Here is a 20414-nt window from a genome sequence, read left to right as displayed (position 1 = left end):
TTTACCAGTCCAGTTTCATTTCAGCTTTGCTCCACACGTATTTTCCTCCTCTCGCCAAAAACATCTTTTCATCAAAGCCACTAAAATGAATGGCGTCCTCTACACCGACATCTAGGATGGACATGGACGGGTCCTTCCTTCCCTCTCGACAGTCCAGGAAACGCATCTAAGAAATAAAGAGGGTAAATCAGTTTGGGAATAGCACACAGAATGATTTCTAACTGCTTCAAACTTAGTTTTAGTACTGGAATGAATGCACTTTCCTCTAGTAAAGCCGTTACACTGACTGAGGTTACATGCATGTGGCCTGTAACAATATTGTGTGTAGAGCAATGACTTCAGGTACTCACATATTCATCCAGGAGGAGGTAGGAGTTCCTCATCTGTGAAGACAACAGAGATCACAGATTAACATCTTGCTTTTCTTGGGTCTGAATTTTCAATTTCAATCCCAACAACACTATTAACTGTACATGCATACAGTTTAATTATATGTGAAATCTATTGGGAATTGAAAATAGTTCACAAACTGACATGTGTCAAGCCCATACCAATATCTTATGTAGATAACCTATACAGTATATCCATATATCCAAGCCTGTGAGTATATGACACCGGTTTCTCACAATGAGAAGATTTGACATTAAAATGAATGAAAAATAAGATACAAAAAGGATATAATAAGAAAAACATACAAATCATACATTTGTATATGTTAACATATGTTAACACATGTTGTACATATACCATACTAAATTCATCACAGGAATATGTACTTTCAGTATATGCACAAATACATTTTACCATATTATTAAATTGAATCTTCACATATAGGCTATATGACAAAATGAGACATTTTATAACATGTGATGATATATACTGTATATATGACCGCATTACTAATAATATAGAGACATGTGATATGATATAATCTGTGTCAGGGGTTCAGATGTAAGACGTTTGTTTGAACTGAGATGTTTTCAGGGAATGGGTGTTACGTTACAGTGCAACATTTAAACATTTGTACAGCCACAGTCATCGCCCTTGTTTGGAGTCTCATACCGTCTCATTGGACTCAGGGACCAGGCAGGAGATGCTGCTGTGTCTGTCCAGAAACTCCTGAAACTGCTGGTCACTGATGACGAACCTCTCTGCCTCTCTCAGGGCGTCCTCTCCTGCGTTCTCCCCGTCAATCAGCAGACACTGGAAAACCTGTGCACAGAGACGATGATGAAGATGAGGATGAGTGCACGAGTGATAACACAGACTCACACCGACCCATTCTCTCCTCTGTCTTTACCTTCCAGCGGACCGGGTTGAGCTCCATGATGTGCTCCGTCATGTCTTCGTCGACGTTGAAGGAGTTGATGACCGAGTTGATCTTGAAGGCCACTTTGTACCGCTGGCACCAGCTGTAGATCCTGTAGAGGCTGTAGAGGTGGCGAGACTTACTGCCCTGAGTCCTGCCAATCAGCTGGTTGGTCGCTTCATCAAAACTGTCACAAGAGATGGCCAAGATGTCCAGATGGTCACCTGAAGAGAGAGAGTTACAGCAACTTTGAACATGTTTTGCCCTCAAATGAAGGAGAAATCTGAGTTTGTTTGGGAGGATTGACACTGATTTGGCCGTGTACCATATTTCTGGAACCACTTCTCTTTGATCATGCTCCCGTTGCTGATGATGCTGACACTGGGCAGCTGCAGCTCCTGTTTACAGTACTGGACCAGGCTCCCCAGGAACTCGCCCTTGTCAGGCAGGAAAGGCTCCCCTCCTGAGAAGTTGATCTTCTCCATACCTAAAAAAACAAACAGACCAGAAATACAGCATGCACACGGTACTGTATGACTGCATGTTTGTATTATTGCTTTTTGACAGATATATCAGCATATTGATCACCCAAACACACATAGCATCATTACATACACCCACAGGGAAGAGTTAGGGGAGACGGGGGCTTGTTGTCACACTTTTCTCTTACTGTACATGTTTCTTGGAATCAATACATCATGTAAAGAAAATGTGCACCAGATGAAAGACCAATGTCTCAGGTATATATTTTGTATTCATGTCATCTTCATATCTTGTGTCAGTGCAGAGTTATAAGCAATCAAATAGAGAGTGTGAACATGTGACATGTTGCCCCACCATTGGGCAAGTTGTCACACTATATGGGGTAAAATGTCACACTGGATTTTGCAACTAATTAAACAAGGACAAAATTATTGTTGTTCATTTTTTTGCTTGAAAGTGAACATTGAAGTCAGTCAGAAAATGTTTATCATTGAGCTTGAAAAAGTCATTGAACACAGCTATGAACAAATGTTAACATAAAATATTATGCAACATGCACTGGATTAAAGTCCTTACGAACTGCTGGCATGTAGGCTTTGGCTCTCACCCTCAAATACCTGTTTTACCTTATAAGCTCAAAATTACAGATAGAATTAAATTACAAAAAAGAAAGCATTCTTAATTATGTTTTCACATGTGACAACTTACCCCAAAATGACAGAGACAAGTTGCCCCAAACTACCACGTTTGCTAACACTAGCTCTAGCTTAAAGTTAGGTTAAAATAGAACAATGGCTGAGGTATGACAGGATAGCTTAATCTCTCTTTTAACAAGTCCATGCATCACTGTTAGGATTTTTTTAATCTGAAAGACGCTTATTTTGAAATATATAAAGTTGATATATTTTACTTTGGGTTGTGCAAAATGGTTAATTGGTGCTCATCTCAGTTTACAATGTGCTATTGTATGACCCCTGACCATGTAAAAGAAGAAAACTAGTATTCCACTTTTTAGTTTCCCCCTCTGGTGGAAAAGATAATTGCAATGTGACATCTTACCTGTGTGACAACAAGCCCCTACATAAGACATAGCCTACAGTGTTCAAAAACACTTGATGTATGATATACAGTTTCTCACATTCATGTTGACCTTTACAATTATATAATCACAGTTTCTTCAGGTCAAAAAGCCTAAATAAGTCCATGCTGTGAGTTTGTCCTCCAGACTTTGAGAGTAACTTTTTCATTACAATGACTGTGTGAAGGGAGAATGAAGTGTCCACTGAGCCATGTCCCTGTCAGCAGGAAGAGTCCTCATAAACCCCAGTAAGAAAGTGGAGAGAAATAACAGTGTAACTTCATTTATTTGACATTTATCTGACTGAGGTGGACGTGAGACCCTCAGAGAACACAACATCTGCTCTGACAGATTTACCTGCTTCCTTCAGAAGACTCAGGCCCCTCTTGGCTTCCTCCAGAGGCAGGACGAAGGAGGTCTTTGCAGTGTGGAAACAAAACCCACATTTGTAATTACATTTGCGCGTGAAATGATAGTTGACACTTGTTGGAGTAGTGGGCGCTTCCTGGACTCTCCTCCTGTCCTCTGGTGTCCAGACAGGTGAGTCTCTTCCCTTGGAGGCTCCTGATGTCCAGCGCTTGACCGCCGAGAAGACGCTCAGACAGAAGTGGCGCATGGTGCTGATGCAGAGCTGCAGCAGCAGCTTCAGACACAGCAGCAGGCGGGAGACCATCATCAGACTGAGACAGGGTGGGGGGACGGATGTCCGGAGGAAGTGTGAGGAGGGCTGCTGGACTGTCTGTTTATAAACTTGAAAAAAATAAACTCAGCCTGGTGTGTGTGGGTGTGTGAGTGTGCATGTGTGTGTGCCAATGTGGTGCTCAGCCAGCAGATAACTGTGTATGGTGGTAGAGTGATAACATGTGTAGGAAGACATTATGATCAGGTCTTGAGCCATTAAAGAGGTGCAAGGTGTGTGTGTGTGTGTGTGTGTGTGTGTGTGTGTGTGTGTGTGTGTGTGTGTGTGTGTGTGTGTGTGTGTGTGTGTGTGTGTGTGTGTGTGTGTGTGTGTGTGTGTGTGTGTGTGTTCCGTTCAAATATAGTCGTTTTCAGTGAGGTTTGGTTCACCCCTCCCCTCAGTAACACCACGCTGCGTTCTATTTGAGTCTTATTTTATTCATTTTTATCTCATTCAGTTTCCACCTTTTAATGGCCCTTTGCCCAAGTGATGTCAGACGCTACGTAACTGTGACGCACCCAGCAGGAGAGGACTCAGGAAAATGTCTCTCTTTATAAAAAAAAAAAAAAAAACGTCTCTCTTTATCAGCTTCAACCCACGAGACAGAGTTCCTGCCGCTTACTTCCGTTTTTCCCCTGTAGTTAATGTAAAACTGTGAACATACTGACCAGTCTTTTTTTCAAATGCTGGATTTATAATAATAATAATAATAATAATAATAATAATAATAATAATTATTATTATTATTATTATTATTATTATTATTGTTGTTGTTGTTATTATTATTATTATTATTATTATTATTATTATTATTATTATTATTATTATTATTATTCAATGATAGCTTGGCAAAATCTAAGTCTGTCACTGTTTCTTCATCACCATGTAGGCTACTGTATTGCTCTGCAATATTATCACTACCTGCTGCAATACTCTTACTCATTTACATACTTTTAATATTTAATGTCTATCTATCTCGTATCAGTACTACTGTGTCTTGTGTCATTTTTAGGTTACAGTGACACAAAAAAGATCTCTTTTGAACCCTCAGCGGGTGCTGAAGGCGTTTTGAGGCCACGTCAGTCTCGTGCTCTCCTGCTCCACTTCAAGCTCATTGGTGAAACTCGTGCGTCTCCTCTTCTCTGATTGATGCAAATGTAAAAACTCCTCAGCTGCGCCGCTCTGTGTCCAGTCTCTGCTGCTGCTGCTCCTGCTGTGGAGGAGGAGGAGGAGGAGGAAGAGGAGGAAACCGGAGAAATCGTCGAAAGCGATTCAAACGCACAGACATAGCTGCACGAAATGGAAGTAGCGCTTTGTTTACCTCCCCCCACATGCCTGCGGATGATGATGATGATAGTGATGATGGTGGTGATGATGGCGCATCCTTTTCATTTGCATATGTAAAAACGTGGGAGGGGAGGTGCAGACTGTTGTTGTGGTTTTTTTGTCCCAGATTTAAAGACAGTGTCGTATTTGCTGAATGACGATGCGCGCCAGAAAGCAGGTCGATGAAATCTGGATTTTACCATGAGAGGAACCGGCATGGACCTGCTGTGGAGGATCCTCGCAGCTCTCAGCTTCGACTGCTTTAAAGACTCAGCGTCGTCAAGGTGAGTGGCAAAAAAAAACCTATTTCAGCCAGAATGCAACATAATCCAGAGATACCTGTTTATTCCTGTCATATTTTAGACTTCACCACCCTGGATAATCCAGTATTGTGTAATCCTCACTGCGAATGGCAGCTCTTAAAAATAGGCTACATGTGTATTTCTGTCTCTGGGGACAGATTTGAAATGATCAGGCTGTCAACCAATCAATCAGCCATTCACTCAATCAATGAGAGATTGATTTTTTTTTAAATAGGCTACTGAAGGGAAATATCATCCCTCACTTTCCCAGTTGTTATGACAACAGGTTTTCTGAGGCTGGTGTTGCACAACTTGGTCTCAGTGGATCTAAAATCCCATAAATCCGGGTGTAATCTGTCCCCCTTTTAGGTGTGTCCACTGGGGAATCCAAGAATATCACCATAAATGATCCTGTGTCTAGTTCAAATGCCCGAGGGTGCCCTGTGCAGCTGAACACACCACTCGTGTTGGCATTTTACCTTTTGTGCACTGAGACTGTGAATGTTGAGCAGAGCTCCGGCTCCACAGCAACAGGCGGCACCTGAGTCTAAATGTGACACAGATAATATAGAAAGAGACAGATTCATGTCAGCACACACATGCGTGACTGGCAGCGACTCCAGCAGCTACACCCTAACTGATCTTCAGGTCTTGTTTTACCAGTTTGGCCTTTCTTTATTCCTCCCACATCTGTTCATCTTTTTCTCTGGAAAACCCTCCGGCTTGATCTCATGCTGCTGTATCGGATAATAAATATGGTCATTATTGACTCATCTGATGATTATGTCACTGATTATTTTAGAAATTATGGAAATTGATACCTCACAGGCCAAATGGCTATATTCAGTTGCCTGTTTTTACTTCACCAACAGCCCACAATATACCAAATATATTCATCCTGTTAGGTATGACCAATGAAAGCAGCAAAACAGCCCATTTGAGAGGCTGGAACCACATGATGTTTAGTGTTTTTGCGTAAAAAAGGTTCAAACTGTTTGTGTTTAATCAAACAAACTGCCACATTTCTTAAATCAGTTAACGATTGACATATTTTTGAGAGAGTTTGGGTTGTTTTCTGTGGCAGTGAGGAATTAATTCTTGTTCTAAGATCTTGTGCTGAAAAACATAATTTGTAACTCATTTTGTCAATTAGCCTAAAATGCCAAACTGCTTATTCCAGCCTCTTGAATGTGAGGCTTGTTTGTTGCTTGTTTATTTTCATTATGTCAGTAGGCTAACTTGAATATCTTGAATTTCATTTTTTGACTTTTTTTCCCCCAGACAAAACAGGGAATTTAAAGGGAGACCTTTAGTTCAGTAAACTGTGATGGGTTAGTGATACACTACTAACTAGACTAGACGAAACAATTAACTTAATGACAGATTGGTCAGGATTTTTATTGGTTTAATTTCTACTATAGCGCAGACGACTGAGGGTTGTTAGTGGCCACATTACCACTGCTGCTGCCCTATGCAGACTGGATATTGAGCAATGATAGCCTACTAACAGCAAGAGTTCCAGCAAAATAAATAATATATGATGAAATTAATTTACTTAAATCTTGTCAATTATTACTTTTATTTTTGGTTTTACCCTATTTTAGGCAGGCTGGGCGTTTCCCCCTGTTTTCAATGTTTATGCTAATGTAAGATAACAGTCTCGTAGCTCCAGCAATTTAGCTAACGGACGGATAAAGGAGTGATATAATCCAACCCTGGGCTAAACGGAAACCGTTTTTTCAGCAAACACTGATTTATCTTTTAGAGGTTAATATGAACTAATACATTTAGGTTTCTATCTATCTATCTATCTATCTATCTATCTATCTATCTATCTATCTATCTATCTATCTATCTATCTATCTATCTATCTATCTATCTATCTATCTATCTATCTATCTATCTATCTATCTATCTATCTATCTATCTATCTATCTATCTCTATCTATCTATCTATCTATCTTAATGCCCAGTGCTTTGCCTCCAGTAGTCCACCTACATGAGGAAGATCTCTTTTAGATCTGAGAAAATAAAAAGCATTGGGAGCTACAAATATTTGTAATTGTTTACCTAGAAAAACTTGATTATTAATGATTATAAAAGTAGGTTATTCTTGTGTTGGTGATTGACTGACTAATCTTCAGCTCTGCGATGCATCCACCTCACATCCTCTCTGTCCCCTTCCTCCTCAGGTCTCCCACCAAGCTGAGCAGCAGTCAGGCCGGCAGCCTGGAGAGCAGCTCCCTGAGCGGCTCCCTGTCCCTGGGCCCCGACGTGCCCCACTGCCAGTGCTGCATCTCCTACGAAGTCCGCCTGAAGCGCCTGTCCTGCGGCCACCTGTACTGTGACACCTGCTGCGACCAGATCGTGAACCTGGCCTTCGAGGACATCGAGGGCCTGTCCGACTACCCCTGCCCCATGTGCAAGTCCATCCGCCAGCTGGGGGGCCTGGGCCCGTCCTCCTCCGGCTACTTCTGCGGGCCCTACAGCATGCTGCAGGACCACGGCAGTCGGTGGGGATGAACTTTGAGCTCTGGCGTTGGAGGGATGTGGACTCTCTCCTCTGATGTTGGACTTCTGACCTATTTGGTTTTTAATGCACTGCCACTGCCATCCAAGCTACGTGGTGACTTTGGACTACATCATCTTACTTCATTCGGTCTTGCTCTGTCGTCTGTGATAACCAGGTGAAACATGAGAATGCATGACTCTAACATCCGTAGGTCTGAAGTGGCAAAATGCATAGACTGTTGGAAACTTGCATGTCATCATGACAAATGTGGAAGAGGTGTCTCTTATAATTCAATAATAATTCAATTTATTCCAAATTGTCATGCAGCAATGTAACATTCAAGAAAAACACCTTGTTCATATTTTTAATAGCATGCAGGTTTTCTACCAACTCCTGTATAAAAAAAACTACTGAGTTTCATTCTGTTGAATCTGTTGTTGAGAACTGGAGCGACCAAACCAGAGCTTTACATGGATTAACTGTGCAGCAGATATTTTGTAACTTAACATTTCCTGTCAGACCGGTTCTTCCTTTGTACATTTCCTCTTAAGATATTGAGCATTTTGCACATGACTGTCAAATACTTTTACTCTGACTGTACATATCATGCTGGACGGTTGGATTTAAAATTTTAATTCTACTGTACAATGCCATGCTACTTTTGTGTTCCAGATCATATTGTAAATATTTATTTTGTTAAAAAATAAAGTCTGTGAGCTGTGTACGAGAACGGATGGTTTCATTTTTGTGGATCAGATAAAAAAGTATGGACAAAGTTCAGAGTTTATGAACTGATAACTTTTTATTTATCAGGATTAAAACATGCTGTTACAAAAAAAATATATGTACATCTGGCAAATTTAAGTGAAGTTCGTACCAAAAGCATTAAATTATACAAAGATGCAGGCCGGCAGGTGTAAGCAGCTGGATTTGATTTCCCATGCAGCTGGATGATGATATTGTGTTTTTTTTCTCCATGGAAGACAAGCAAATGCATTGGCATCACACCTGGAAAGCTCTGAAATTGTAGCTGATATCAATATTGATGTGATGAATATTTACACCAATTTAATAATTCATAGTGCTATCAAGTGAGGTACCTTTATGACAGAGAGTCAACATCAGTCACATCTGACTACTGTTATCCTGCTTTAAACTATCTAGAAAAAAACATGCTTAAAAAGAAAGAAAAAAGAATAGAACAGAAAAAATACCAAAAGGTGCAAATTCATTCGTCCGTGGGAATGACGGCAGTGCATCTACTTGACACCCACATCATGCGAACGACAACCTGTTTGGATTTAAAGGCGCAGGAGCAAATACCTCTCTTCTGTGATTTAAACACAGTCAGACACTTCCAAGTCCTTGACCTAAATGCTGGCTGCATACTAACACACAACCAGACAGGACTAAACTAAACTGAAGGAAATAAGCTTCCCTTTTGCCTCCAACACTGATACCTTCTAAAGGTACGACGACCGAAAACAAAGGCAGAATAACATTCTTGTTTTTCAGTTCCACCGAAATGATGGAGAAATTCTCAGAGTAATACTAAATTTGGTCAGAAATCACACTTATCTACATGAATGACATCAAAACAATTGACCCATAATGGTCAAAAAATACTTGAAAAGACTACGGTTTAGATAGGATTATATAACTGCAGGCCTGCAATGAACTCAGTCGTGCAGGAACTGTAATGTACTGCAATAATATTCAGTGACTGCGGCCGCATCCAGACACATACAGGCTAACATAACACTGAACTGAATATAGGCCTCTCGCTGCTCCCAAGCATGCATGCAAGTAGAGAGATAGGAGAGCAGTACCAAAATAGCTCTGATGCCCTAAATTCCACATTAAAGTCACTGGTCTCAGCGCCTGGAGTTCAAAAATGACAGTTTTAAGAAATAATCTAATTTAAAAAAAAAACAAAAAAAAACAATAATTCACTTTTCTAAACACTGATATAGCAGATGTATTATGTCTTTGCATGTTTACAATGACAAAGAGCTAGAGACACAGCCTGATGGTCACACACAGTGGAAAGCTGTCCGTTACACAGCGTTGTGTCCTGTCATGTCAAAGTGGCCTCAGGAACCACCTGATGACATCACTATCTGTGTCCTGTCCCGCTGCTGGGACACGTTCAGGATAAGAAGCTTAAAATGGAAACTACAGGCTTCTTTCTTTCTTTCTTGAAGGGTGGTTTGACATGTACAAAGTGTGTCCTGACAGTTCACCGTGTGCTTGTGAAGCTTTCCGTCGTACGTTATGAAGCCTCTTCAGCCCTTATTCTTCTTTTGTGGGTTTGCTTCACTGCAGTTGGATACATTTCATTAAAGGAAAAGTGAAAACCAGGATTTGTTTTTTAGCAAATATACAAAAGTTGTCACATTTTTTTTAATACAGTACAGAGAATAAGTAGCAGAGTAAAGAACTCTTACACCGACGATTTCAATCGAGTGCAGTTCACTGTGCTCCTCAGTACATGGTAGCAGAGGGGGTTTGGTCAGGTTCATACTGTGCAGACAGGCTCTCAATAATGCATAAGAACAGTGAGGATGAGGGTCGGACATCAGGAGGGTATGGATCCGTTGCTCTTGGACAGCTTGGCGTTATTGGATGCTGGGTAGTAGCGCTGGTCGGGGCGGCCTTCTGTAGATGAAGAATGCCCGAACAGGAAGGTGTGCTTGCTGTTGCCTCCGCCGTCTTTGTGGCTGGTCCTGAACGGCGGGGCGGAGGTGGGTGGAGAGCCTCTGGAGGTCTGGTGGTTGGTGGAGGTAGGAGGGGGCGCCGCCCTGGGCACGCCGGCGCTCTGAGGCCTCGACGACGGGAAGAGGAAGGTGCCGTTGTTGGTGTTTTGGTTCAGGTTGGTGTCGGTCCTTCGGGGCTCGGCCGTCTTTGCGGGCGGGTTTGGATCCGAGCCGGAGGACACTTGTGCTAGTTTGTCTTTGAGCTGCTGCACCTCCCGGGCTAGTCGCTCCACCGGGTGGGGGTGGTTGGCAGAGATGGGGTGGGAGAACGCCTGAGGATGGAAAGCCACATGGTTAGTTGGTCTCACGCCAGAATGAGCTGGAGACAAACTGAAAACATTGTTGGCTTTGGTCTTTTCACATTATATAAAATATAGAATATTATAGGGAGCCTAAGAGGAAGCGGAAGAGAAGCTCGCCATCGGACCTCAATTCAGAAAAAATCTCCATGTAAGTGAATGTGAGTCAGAATTTTATTTCTTGATCTGATTGAATTGTTGTCATGAGAAAAATATATGACCTTAAAGGAATAGTTCACCAAAAAATGAAATTCAGTCATTATTGACTCACCCTCATGCTATAATAATACTCAGGAGTAGTTTTTTATTCCTGTGTATCTGGAGGCCCGGCAGTTGGGTTCGTAGTCCAACGAAATCCTTATATGACAGTCAATAGCTCTCAAGTTCACGCGATTCACGCGTGCATCATGTGAACGTGAGAGCACGCCCAGGGCAAATTCAATACAGGACTGTTTATGCTGTAAAAATGTCCTAAATGACATCGTTTCGAGTAAACTCTGGACTAGATCCCTTCAGGATACTTGGATTGCGGCGGACGAGCAGTAAAGAGGAATATTACAAGGTTTTGTGTAGTTTTATGGACATTTTTGTGTCGGGCGCTATTGACTCTCATAAAAGGATTTTGTTGGACTACGAACCGGCCTCCCGGGTCTCCATATGTATGTACTTTGAGGAACAAAAAACTACTCCAGAGTATTCATGCATGCATTAGAGCTCACAGTTCTTACACAATATTATAGAGAGCCTAAGTGGAAGCAGGAAGTAACACTCGCCATGGGACCTCAATTCGGAAAAAATTTCCATGTAAGTAAACAAGACTCAAAATGTTATTTTGTGATCCGATTGAATTGTGCCATGAGAAAAATATATGACCTCTACCTATTTAAAACATTGTGTTTCATGCCAAAAAATCAGCAGTTTGTGGTAAAACGGCAACGGAAGAATTTATTCGCTCTACGTACTACAGTAACAGGCAGTGGAGTAGCTGACAGGGCGGCATGTGGTGTGTGACGTGTAGTCTTTCTGGTTGCAGATTTTCGGAATTTTATTTTATAATAGTTTTACAACAAACTGCTGATTTCTTGGCATGAAACGCAATGTTTTAAATAGGTAGAGGTCATATATTTTTCTCATGACACAATTCAATCAGATCATGAAATAAAATTTTGAAAACTGACATGGAGATTTTTTCCGAATTGAGATCCCATGGCGAGCGTTACTTCCTGCTTCCACTTACAGTAGGCTCTCTATAATTTTGTGTAAAGAACTGTGAGCTCTTATGCTCTTATGCTCCTGTTTGTTATTTGAACTGAACTGTGGAGACATTCCCATCACAAAGGTTAAGTAGTATGTGAATGGACAAATATCTTGTGTCAATGCTGCTCAGAAAAACAAAGAAAAAGGATTTGTAGGCCTGGAGGGGAAGTTAACTGGTGTGTGAAATAATGGGGGGAAACCCTTCAATACCACAAAAGCACCGGATTTTCCCCTAATCTCTCCACAACGTGAACCTGAGATGGTATTTTAGCAGTTTTACTTGTTCCTCTTCTGCTCCTTTAAAACAGACGAGTGCACCCACCCACACAGCCCTCGACTATTCTTAACATCACCATGGGGACACTGATGGACGCACTGCTGCTACACACATCACAGAGGCTGTAGTCACGTCCATATTGGGAATTGTCGATCGACAGCTCCAACTAATCTGCACATCAAAGAGACAGCGTCATTCGCTGAGTGAGCAGTCGTCATGTGAGCGGACGGAGCAGGGAGGACACGATGAGGCTGAAGGCAGCGGATGTTTAGGAGCCTTCAGGAAGTGGAGCGGGGCCAAGTGTGATAAAGCAACTGTGTAGGATGGTGCCCACTTCATAAACTCAATGACGCACTCAAACCTGCTGAATTTAAATTAGCTACTGAACAGAGCTGCTGTCTGACGCCTCTGTATCCTGTTGTATAAGTTTTTTAGTATAAATTTGGGTATACAGAAGTAGACAAAAATGTTTGCACCCTTCCGTTAAAGAATGAAAAACCCACAATTGTCACTTAAATAACTGACAAAAGTAATAATAATAATAATAACGAAAATTAGAAATTGCTTTTGAATTTTAGCTCAACAGATTTATTAAAAAAACAAAAAACTAATGGAACTGGCCTGGACAAAAAAAATGAAATATAAAAAAAACTAATATTTTGTTGTGCAACCTTCTGAGGCAATCACTGCAGTCAGGTGATTTCTGTAACTCTCAGATTTAGATCTGGGCTCATTGAAGGCCACTTCAGAACTGTCCAGTGTTTTGTTCTTAGCCATTCTTGTCTCTTATGTCCTTGTTTTATGCATTTTGACCTTTGTGTCCTTGTTTCGTGAATTTTTATGGCCTGAGGTCTTTTTAACATCATGCCAGAGGACTATAGTTGTAAATTAGCCTTTGGTTAACACTGGCACATTTACAGAAATGTCCATTAATGTGCACTGTCCTCTAAATAAATAAAAAATAAATAATTGTTTTGGGTCTACCCTGTTGGAGGACCCCTGACCTGTGACCTAGACCGGCTTTCTGACACTGGGTGGGCAGCACATTTCTCTCCAGATGCCTTGATAGTCTTGAGATTTCATTGTAACCTGCACAAATTCAAGACACCCTGGTTCAGCAAAGCAGCAATGCAGCCCAGAACAGAACTGAGCCTGATCCATGTTTCACAGTAGATACAATGTCCTTTTCTGTGTATGCCTCATTTTTGCATCCATGTACAATGAGCTGTGACTTTCCAAAAAGCCTCAGTTTTGTCTCATCTGTCCACAAAGCTTCTGGGAGAACGTCCTTTACTTTAGTCAGTTTCAAGTGATTTCAGTGACAATTGTGGGTTTTTCTTTCTTTAACTTTAACAGAAGGGTACCAACGATTATGTCCACGTCTGTATGTGTAACCCTAACCCTCTAAATCACATCCTTTTCATCTTTCAGTAGCTCTAAGCATTTACCTGGTATTTGTAAATATAAAGATGACATAATTTTATTAAATAAAATCTTATATCAATGTCAACAGTCAATCCCTTGATATGCACATTCTGGTTTTTCTAGGCTAAAACATTTTCTACCCAACCAACCAAGTTTTGAATCTTGGTTGGAGACCAAATTTCTGTCAATATTCAAAGTTGTGGAGTTTCAAATATGGAATATGTTACTCTCTTAAAATGTATAGTTCTCTGATGTTTGTTCTTGTTGCATATAAACTGGACCGGTTTTAGTTCCTTCACAGACATTTTGTTAATATTAAAAGGCAACATGATGCCGGCCTCATCATTTAAACCTGTGACTCCAGACATTCCTGGCTTGTGACTTTAAAACAAAGTAATAGTTGTTTGCTGGCAGCCCTTCATCACATGAAACGGCGTGTGGTGAAGACGTGGTAACAAGTTCAAACAAGTTCAGTCAGAAGAAAATAATCAACTTTGTGAAATAGGAAAAGTTGGAAAGTCCTTCTGGATCACTAACATGAAACAATTACCTGTGCATGGAGAGCCCCCCGGAGGTAGCACTCCCTCCACAGGCCCATGCAGGGCCCCATCAGGAGGGGCAGTAAGGGCTCGTAGGGGTCCAGTGGTCCTTGAGGTCCGGAGGTGGAAGTGAGGCCCTGAGGTACCTCGGTCAGGGACCAGGCTTTCAGCAGCCTCTCCAGGCCTGGCACGTTCTCGGAGGACGGCGCCCTCCGGTGGCTCTTCTTGTAAACCCCCGAGCTGCCGCTGCGCCAGGGAAGCAGGTTGGCAGGACAGGAGAAGGAGCCTCGAGAGAGGAGGAACACTGAGCCAGGGATGGTGTCAGCCAGCTGGTGGACAGACGAGACAGAGAGGAGGGACAGAGAAAGATACAATTAGTCAATGATTTCACTCAAAACACCATTGCAGGTTTAGTTTAGTTTATTTTCACATTATATAGCCTAGGCAAAAACAATGAAAAAAGTGAAATTAAACATTGTACAGAGGAGGTGGAAGCCAAAAAAGGCTTATGTAAACTGACTGAATTAAAAACAGTGGGAGTGTGAAGTATATACAGGTTTTTTTATTCAAAAATAATTACTCAACTTGCTTATTAAATAAATGTACACTTCTCTCACCAGAGAAGATTATTGACATCATCAGGATCTAAATGACAGGAGCTGTGTCTGCGAGTAATGTCCAAAAGTGTTATTTTATTTATTTATTATTTTACATGAGCTCTCTATATAGTCCTCTATATAGAATTCCCTGTATAGTGAGTAGGGAGTTGAGTGAGTGAATGATTTCAGACACAACCAGTCTACCACTAGAGGGGGAAGTTGTCTGCTGACAATTCACAGGACACTGAAAAATGTTAGTAGATGAAACAACTTTGCAGTAATAACATCTGTAACAGTTCCACTCTGATATCTGAGTTGTTTTGGGCTGATGATGAGGTAAAGTTGGAATGGTTTTTCAGAAAACAAGTCTTTACAATAGCTACTTTCATAAAAAGTGCCTGGACACTAAGAAAAGCAAATTATTTATATGAATTCCATGTGGTTTTTGTTTTGTTTGTACTCTGATGATTTTGTTTGTTGTCTAAATATGCCCTTATGGGCTGGGCAACTTAACTGGTGCATGACACTTAACAAATATAAATGTAATCATTCATTCATATAGGTAACCTCCTTCAGGTTACAAACTTTATTCTCTTATTCAGCAGTAAAAACTGCCTGTGCAATGTAGTGTGGGGCCACAGAAATCACGTAAACTGTTATCTATCTATGCACAAAACTCATAAGAATACACTCATGAAACTCAACATCCCAGCTAGTGTCAGACAGAGAGCTCCCCAGCATGGCCACTAGAGGGTGTGTTGCATCATGTAAAGGAGTTGGCAGTCCTACCCTGTGTGTGTCTGGGTTGGTGTTGAGGTTGCCGTTGAGCAGCGGTTGGAGGGGAGGGGTCGGAGGGACAGGTTGGGTGAAGCGGTCTTGTCGGTGTTTGCTGTACTGCAGGGCCCAGTCCCACACCGGAGGCAGAGGAGGGTCGGACGGATCTGAAGAAGAATCTGGATGATGCACATCTCTCCAGCCGTTGACGGGCGTGTAGGACTGCCCCAGGTTCTGGGTTAAGAAGAAAGTTTTCGTTAATCTATTTTCTTTCTTTTTTTTTTAAATACAACTGACTAGGGGAACCTATAACGGTGCATGTCCGTTAGGAGTGGGAAGATGCCAGAGCCCCTCTCAGGTGTCCAGTACCTGGGAGCGTTTGCATCTCTCTCTCTGGCAGTTGGCCAGGAAGCTGGAGAAGAGTGGCAGGAGGATGCTGTCGTGCAGGGCCAACAGGAAGTCCTCTGTCAGCTGGAAGCGAGACGGATACTGGGACCACAGCTGCCAGACACAGTCTAAGAAGAGCAGGAAGACTGGAGCCTGCAAGGGGGAGAGGAGGAGGAAACAAATTAGTTAGAGGTAAGATGGATGAGGACTGGATGAAAAAGTGAGGGGAAACTAGTGCAGTAGAAGGTGGAAAGAAAAAAAAGGAAGGATGACAGAGAGGAGAGGAGTGAAGAGAGTGACCAAAAGATGGAGGGGAGTGGACAGAAAATGAAGGACACTGTGATTTCAGCATCGAACGTGACCACTCGCCTCCTCTTTGTCGTTGTCGCGGTGATAGTTGATGCGGCTGTAGAAACGGTGGCCGGCCATCACCCACTCCTTCTGCACCAGGCTCTGGAAGCCATGCTGTGTCCGACAGTGGGGGTCACACATCACCTGGACGAGGCTGGACACCACGCAGCTCATGTCCCTGTCCTCCGCCTCTGTGACGGAAAACAAGAGAGAGCAACAGTGTGAAGCCTTGTTAACCCTGCATTGTTCCTTTATCTGACACATTTAGACATTTCACAGCAAGGCGGATGGAGACGTGGCTCAGTGTCTGATTGACCTGGTTTTATTTACCATTAACTTCAGGTTTATTGGTAACACTTTATAATAAGTACATACTATTAAGCATTAGTTAATAATCATTTTTAATTTCCCTTTATCTTTTACAGAGAGAGTAGGACAACAAATGTGGATGCTGATGCAGGAGTCAAAGGCACAGAGAGTTTTTCTTGGTGTCTAGTGCAGTGACTCATTTCTGCAGTGGGACATTTATTGCTGATCCAGCCGATGGCAGATCTGCAGCAACAAAGGGACTTGGAGCCAGACTGATGTATGAGGCTCTCAGCCAGGCAGACGAATAAGGTCCCGTCTCGTGTTAGTCACGTACAGCTGCAGAGTGGCTGAGAAAGTAAAATAACAGCAGCCAAACTGGTAAACATCCTGGGCTGAACACAGCCATTGTCTGGGTGCAGCGTTGGATCTGACTCTCTGGCTGCTCGTGAATGTAAAATAAGCAGCAAGGCCAGATGATTAAAAGTTGCTAACAGTCTGGAACCAGCAACATTTTATCTGTTATTGTCCTGTTTTTTTCCCCCTTCACTGTCAGACACTTCTATCGGTGCAGCCTGGACGGATAACAAAGAGCTAAACGTTCCTGTCAGGAGCAGCAATAACAACAACACAGGCTCATTAGTTGGCAGGAACACCTGGAGGAGAAAGTTGAAGGCATTGTGTGCAGGCCCCAGTCAGTCAGACACTCTGAGGTCACCCTCGCTGCATGTTTGGGTTTACCTGCTTTGTCCAGCAGCACTCCCTGCCACCTGATCCAGCTTACTATCAGGTGGTGATCAGTTGACACCTCTGCTGCACACAGACAACAGTCGGCATCCTCCTCTTTGCAACACATAGCTGCACAGAGGTGACCTTCTCATTCCAATAGACCTCTTCAAAACAGCATCAGTAATCATGGTGGTCTGTGAACATCCTATCATGCACCCAGCACCTCTCGTCCAGGGTATCTCCAAAATAAATGAACGCAGTCCCTATTCCTAAGTTTAGTTTGCAGAGCCAGGGCTGTAGAGAGATGAGTTGGGCTCTGTTCCTCCCTCACCAGAGGCCACATTTTATATATGTATGTTATATACTGTATATGTATGTACATAAAATATTTCATTACAGTCATAATTAATTTAAGAAGTCTAGCTTGTTTCTCACGGCTCAGCAGTATTGCTGGTGTGACTGTGTTTTTAAAAGCAGGTTGTACGGAGCGCGCTACAGACAGTGTGCATGTAGGTTCAGTGGAGTGTGCTTGTTCTTAGTATATATGAAGCTCCTTCAGGGCAAACCCTAATGTGGGATTAATGAGAGGGATGCGCTGTGAATAATGAATGGATTGAATAATACGAGCCGGGGTCTGGGGTCACATGACTCACCTTGCAGCGCCACAGTCAGGTGACCGCCGCGGAGCAAGCAGGCTACCTCTGAGGCTTTCCTTAAACAGGACCTGGAGACAGAGCAGCAGGTTGGTAAGATGGACAACAACAATGTGTGTTACAGACTAACGACTAAGAGACACAACACCACAAATACTGCATAAATACATACAGGAACCCATATAAATACACTGCTTTATGGACATTAAGAGCAGAGATATTTACAATTCTACAATGAAAACCAGAGGTAAAAAATAATGATGAATAATATGGATGCTTCATTTAAATTGCAGATGTAATACTTTAAAGGGATAGTTCAACATTTTGGCAAATTGGCCCATTGCCATAATTCCTATAGTTTTAGGAGTAGGTTTCTTACCTTTAATTGTCGGTGCAAGCTATTTTTAGAACGGCGGAGCAGAGCCGTGAGCTGCTCAGAGCTACGCTACGGAGGCTCATGGGATTTCTTGGTTTCCCTCATCAAACTTATCAAATACACAATCCAACAACTCCAAAACGCTCTGGTGGACAAGTTGTGACCTGCACATTCACCACGCTATGAGATAATAACTGAACGTTATGAGACAGAGTTGTTTTCAAGGTAAATTCATGAAAAACCGCTGATGCACGTTCCTGTCAGGGACAGTTTTTTGGCAAACAGTCTCTGCATTTGCCTCAAAAACAACTCCGTAGCATAGCTCTGAGCAGCTCACAGCTCTGCTCCGCCATTCTAAAAATAGCGTGCACCGACAATTAAAGGTAACAAACCTACTGCTATGACTATAGGGATTATGGCAATGGGCCAATTTGCCAAAAATTTTGAACCATCTATCCCTTTAAAATCTTTTAAGGTTGTGTGGTTTTTGAATTATCTAGACATTTTCAAGGAATTTCGGGCCAGTTCTCCATCAGTCGGTTCACAGTGAGACATGGAAACATTATAATCACCGATAGGAAAAACATGATTCTTTCCTGTTATGAACATGGTTTGCCAGACTAGCCAATAATCACGATCATCAGCAGTTACCTCGTGTAGTCTAGCCAGTGGGTGCTTTCCAGGGTAGATAACCATTTGTCATCAGGCACCGACACAGATGTGGAGATATCTACAAGCCGCAACAGGAATCAGACAGATCATATTCAGACATTATTCTCACAACGGTTTCAGATGACACAGACACCAGATGACCTGATGGTAAGAACTGGTTCAGGACTACAGACACAACAGTGAAATGAGTTGTAGGAAATTCTAAATAAATCTTTCAATAAGGCGTAGCTGCAGACGTGCAGACAAAGAGCAGGGCTTCTCTGTTCATACTGTGACCTCTAAATTGGCCACTGATTGTGACTGATTTCTATTCTAATCAGTACATTGAAAATATTTGATACTGCAGTCACCTTGTTAGTGAAAGTGTAGTGTTAAATGTTTACAATCACACAAGATTAGAGCCAAAGACAGCCCCCTCCCCCCTGTAAATCAATACGTATCTTGAGTGGGGCCCTAAGTGTAAAATCCATATAATCCCTGGGAGATTAGTTATTAAAACAATCTCCACAGTCTCTTTTCATTTTCTATCTAGTTGCTGTGACGAGTCAAAGCCCACTGCCACCCTGCATCTGAGTGGCTGTTTTTACAGGACAATCCTCTGAGCCGTGAAGCTCTCACCAACAAAAGACAAAACACTGAGCTGACAAATGTGTGAACCGTGATAATCGGTGACCTTTACACATTGTTTATGTGCAAGAGAGAGTGAGAGTCTGTGTGTGTGTGTGTGTGTGTGTGTTTGGGAGAGATGGGTCAGCATTTCAGTTCCAGGGCCAGTAGTTGTAGATCATCATGGGTTTTGTCACTTCTGTTCTTACCCAACCATGGAATGTGCTGTGTGCGCCATCATGACAAAAACAACAATAAAGTCTATCCCACAAAAAAACTGTTTTGCTACAACTCTAAAAGTGTGAAGAAGACCGTAAACAACTGTTTAAAAAAAGTTGTGTAATTATACACTCTCTAATAGCATTGAGACATTTTGAAGAAAGACAATAACACTTCATTAAATATCCAACATGCTCTAGTTTTTGTGTTGTGTTACGTGTTTGTTAGGATGTTGTGAGTGGATTGTGTGTGGGTTTGTGTGGCACCCACCTCCCAGACAGAGGGCGCGCAGGCGGCTGTGTGCCAGCTGGACGTCAGCAGGTGAGGGCAGCTCCTCGCCCAGCTCCACCACTACACACAGGGAGGACTGGCAACCGAATAGGACCATCTCCAGGTTTCTACACAACACAACAGCCTGCTGTCAACACACCGCCACGTCATGCATCTGGATTACCTTTCTATTGAGCTGCATGGTGCGTTTCACAGCCATATGTTTGTTA

At 42.3% G+C, this 20414-nt stretch overlaps 2 protein-coding genes across 2 annotated transcripts in view; both read right to left on the bottom strand.

The window, feature by feature from the left end:
• LOC310998991 (S-adenosylmethionine-dependent nucleotide dehydratase RSAD2-like) lies at nt 1–3498 on the bottom strand. The gene is made up of 6 exons (XM_083989275.1): nt 3228–3498; nt 1635–1796; nt 1301–1533; nt 1063–1212; nt 351–383; nt 1–166 (listed from the first exon to the last, which is right to left on the bottom strand). The coding sequence occupies exons 1-6, from the start codon at nt 3484–3486 to the stop codon at nt 2–4; spliced, it is 1002 nt and encodes a 333-aa protein (XP_083845401.1). The 5' UTR covers nt 3487–3498; the 3' UTR covers nt 1.
• A 5066-nt stretch (nt 3499–8564) lies between these two features.
• The window catches only part of mtmr11 (myotubularin related protein 11), a 42282-nt gene continuing 30432 nt past the window's right edge, over nt 8565–20414 (bottom strand). Inside the window, exons 10-17 of the mRNA XM_083990138.1 lie at nt 20185–20312; nt 19069–19147; nt 18042–18112; nt 16372–16544; nt 15985–16155; nt 15631–15849; nt 14254–14571; nt 8565–10717 (exon numbers count right to left, since the gene is read on the bottom strand). Of these exons, the coding sequence (XP_083846264.1) occupies nt 10268–10717; nt 14254–14571; nt 15631–15849; nt 15985–16155; nt 16372–16544; nt 18042–18112; nt 19069–19147; nt 20185–20312 (1609 nt within the window). The 3' untranslated portion in view covers nt 8565–10267. The remainder of the gene's footprint in view (nt 10718–14253; nt 14572–15630; nt 15850–15984; nt 16156–16371; nt 16545–18041; nt 18113–19068; nt 19148–20184; nt 20313–20414) is intronic.

Source organism: Trachurus trachurus, assembly GCF_905171665.1.
Source record: "Trachurus trachurus genome assembly, chromosome: 16".
Classification (NCBI taxonomy): Eukaryota; Metazoa; Chordata; class Actinopteri; order Carangiformes; family Carangidae; genus Trachurus; species Trachurus trachurus.
This window is presented reverse-complemented; position numbering and strand designations above follow the sequence as displayed.

What these genes read in the sequence shown, in the direction of transcription:
- LOC310998991 (XM_083989275.1), bottom strand. Translation starts at nt 3,486, where the DNA reads ATGCGCCACTTCTGTCTGAGCGTCTTCTCGGCGGTCAAGCGCTGGACA. An exon ending in TCAACCCGGTCCGCTGGAAG is followed by an intron (nt 1,213 to 1,300) that starts GTAAAGACAGAG and finishes CTCTGTGCACAG; the next exon opens with GTTTTCCAGTGTCTGCTGAT. An exon ending in TCCCTGAGTCCAATGAGACG is followed by an intron (nt 384 to 1,062) that starts GTATGAGACTCC and finishes TTGTCTTCACAG; the next exon opens with ATGAGGAACTCCTACCTCCT.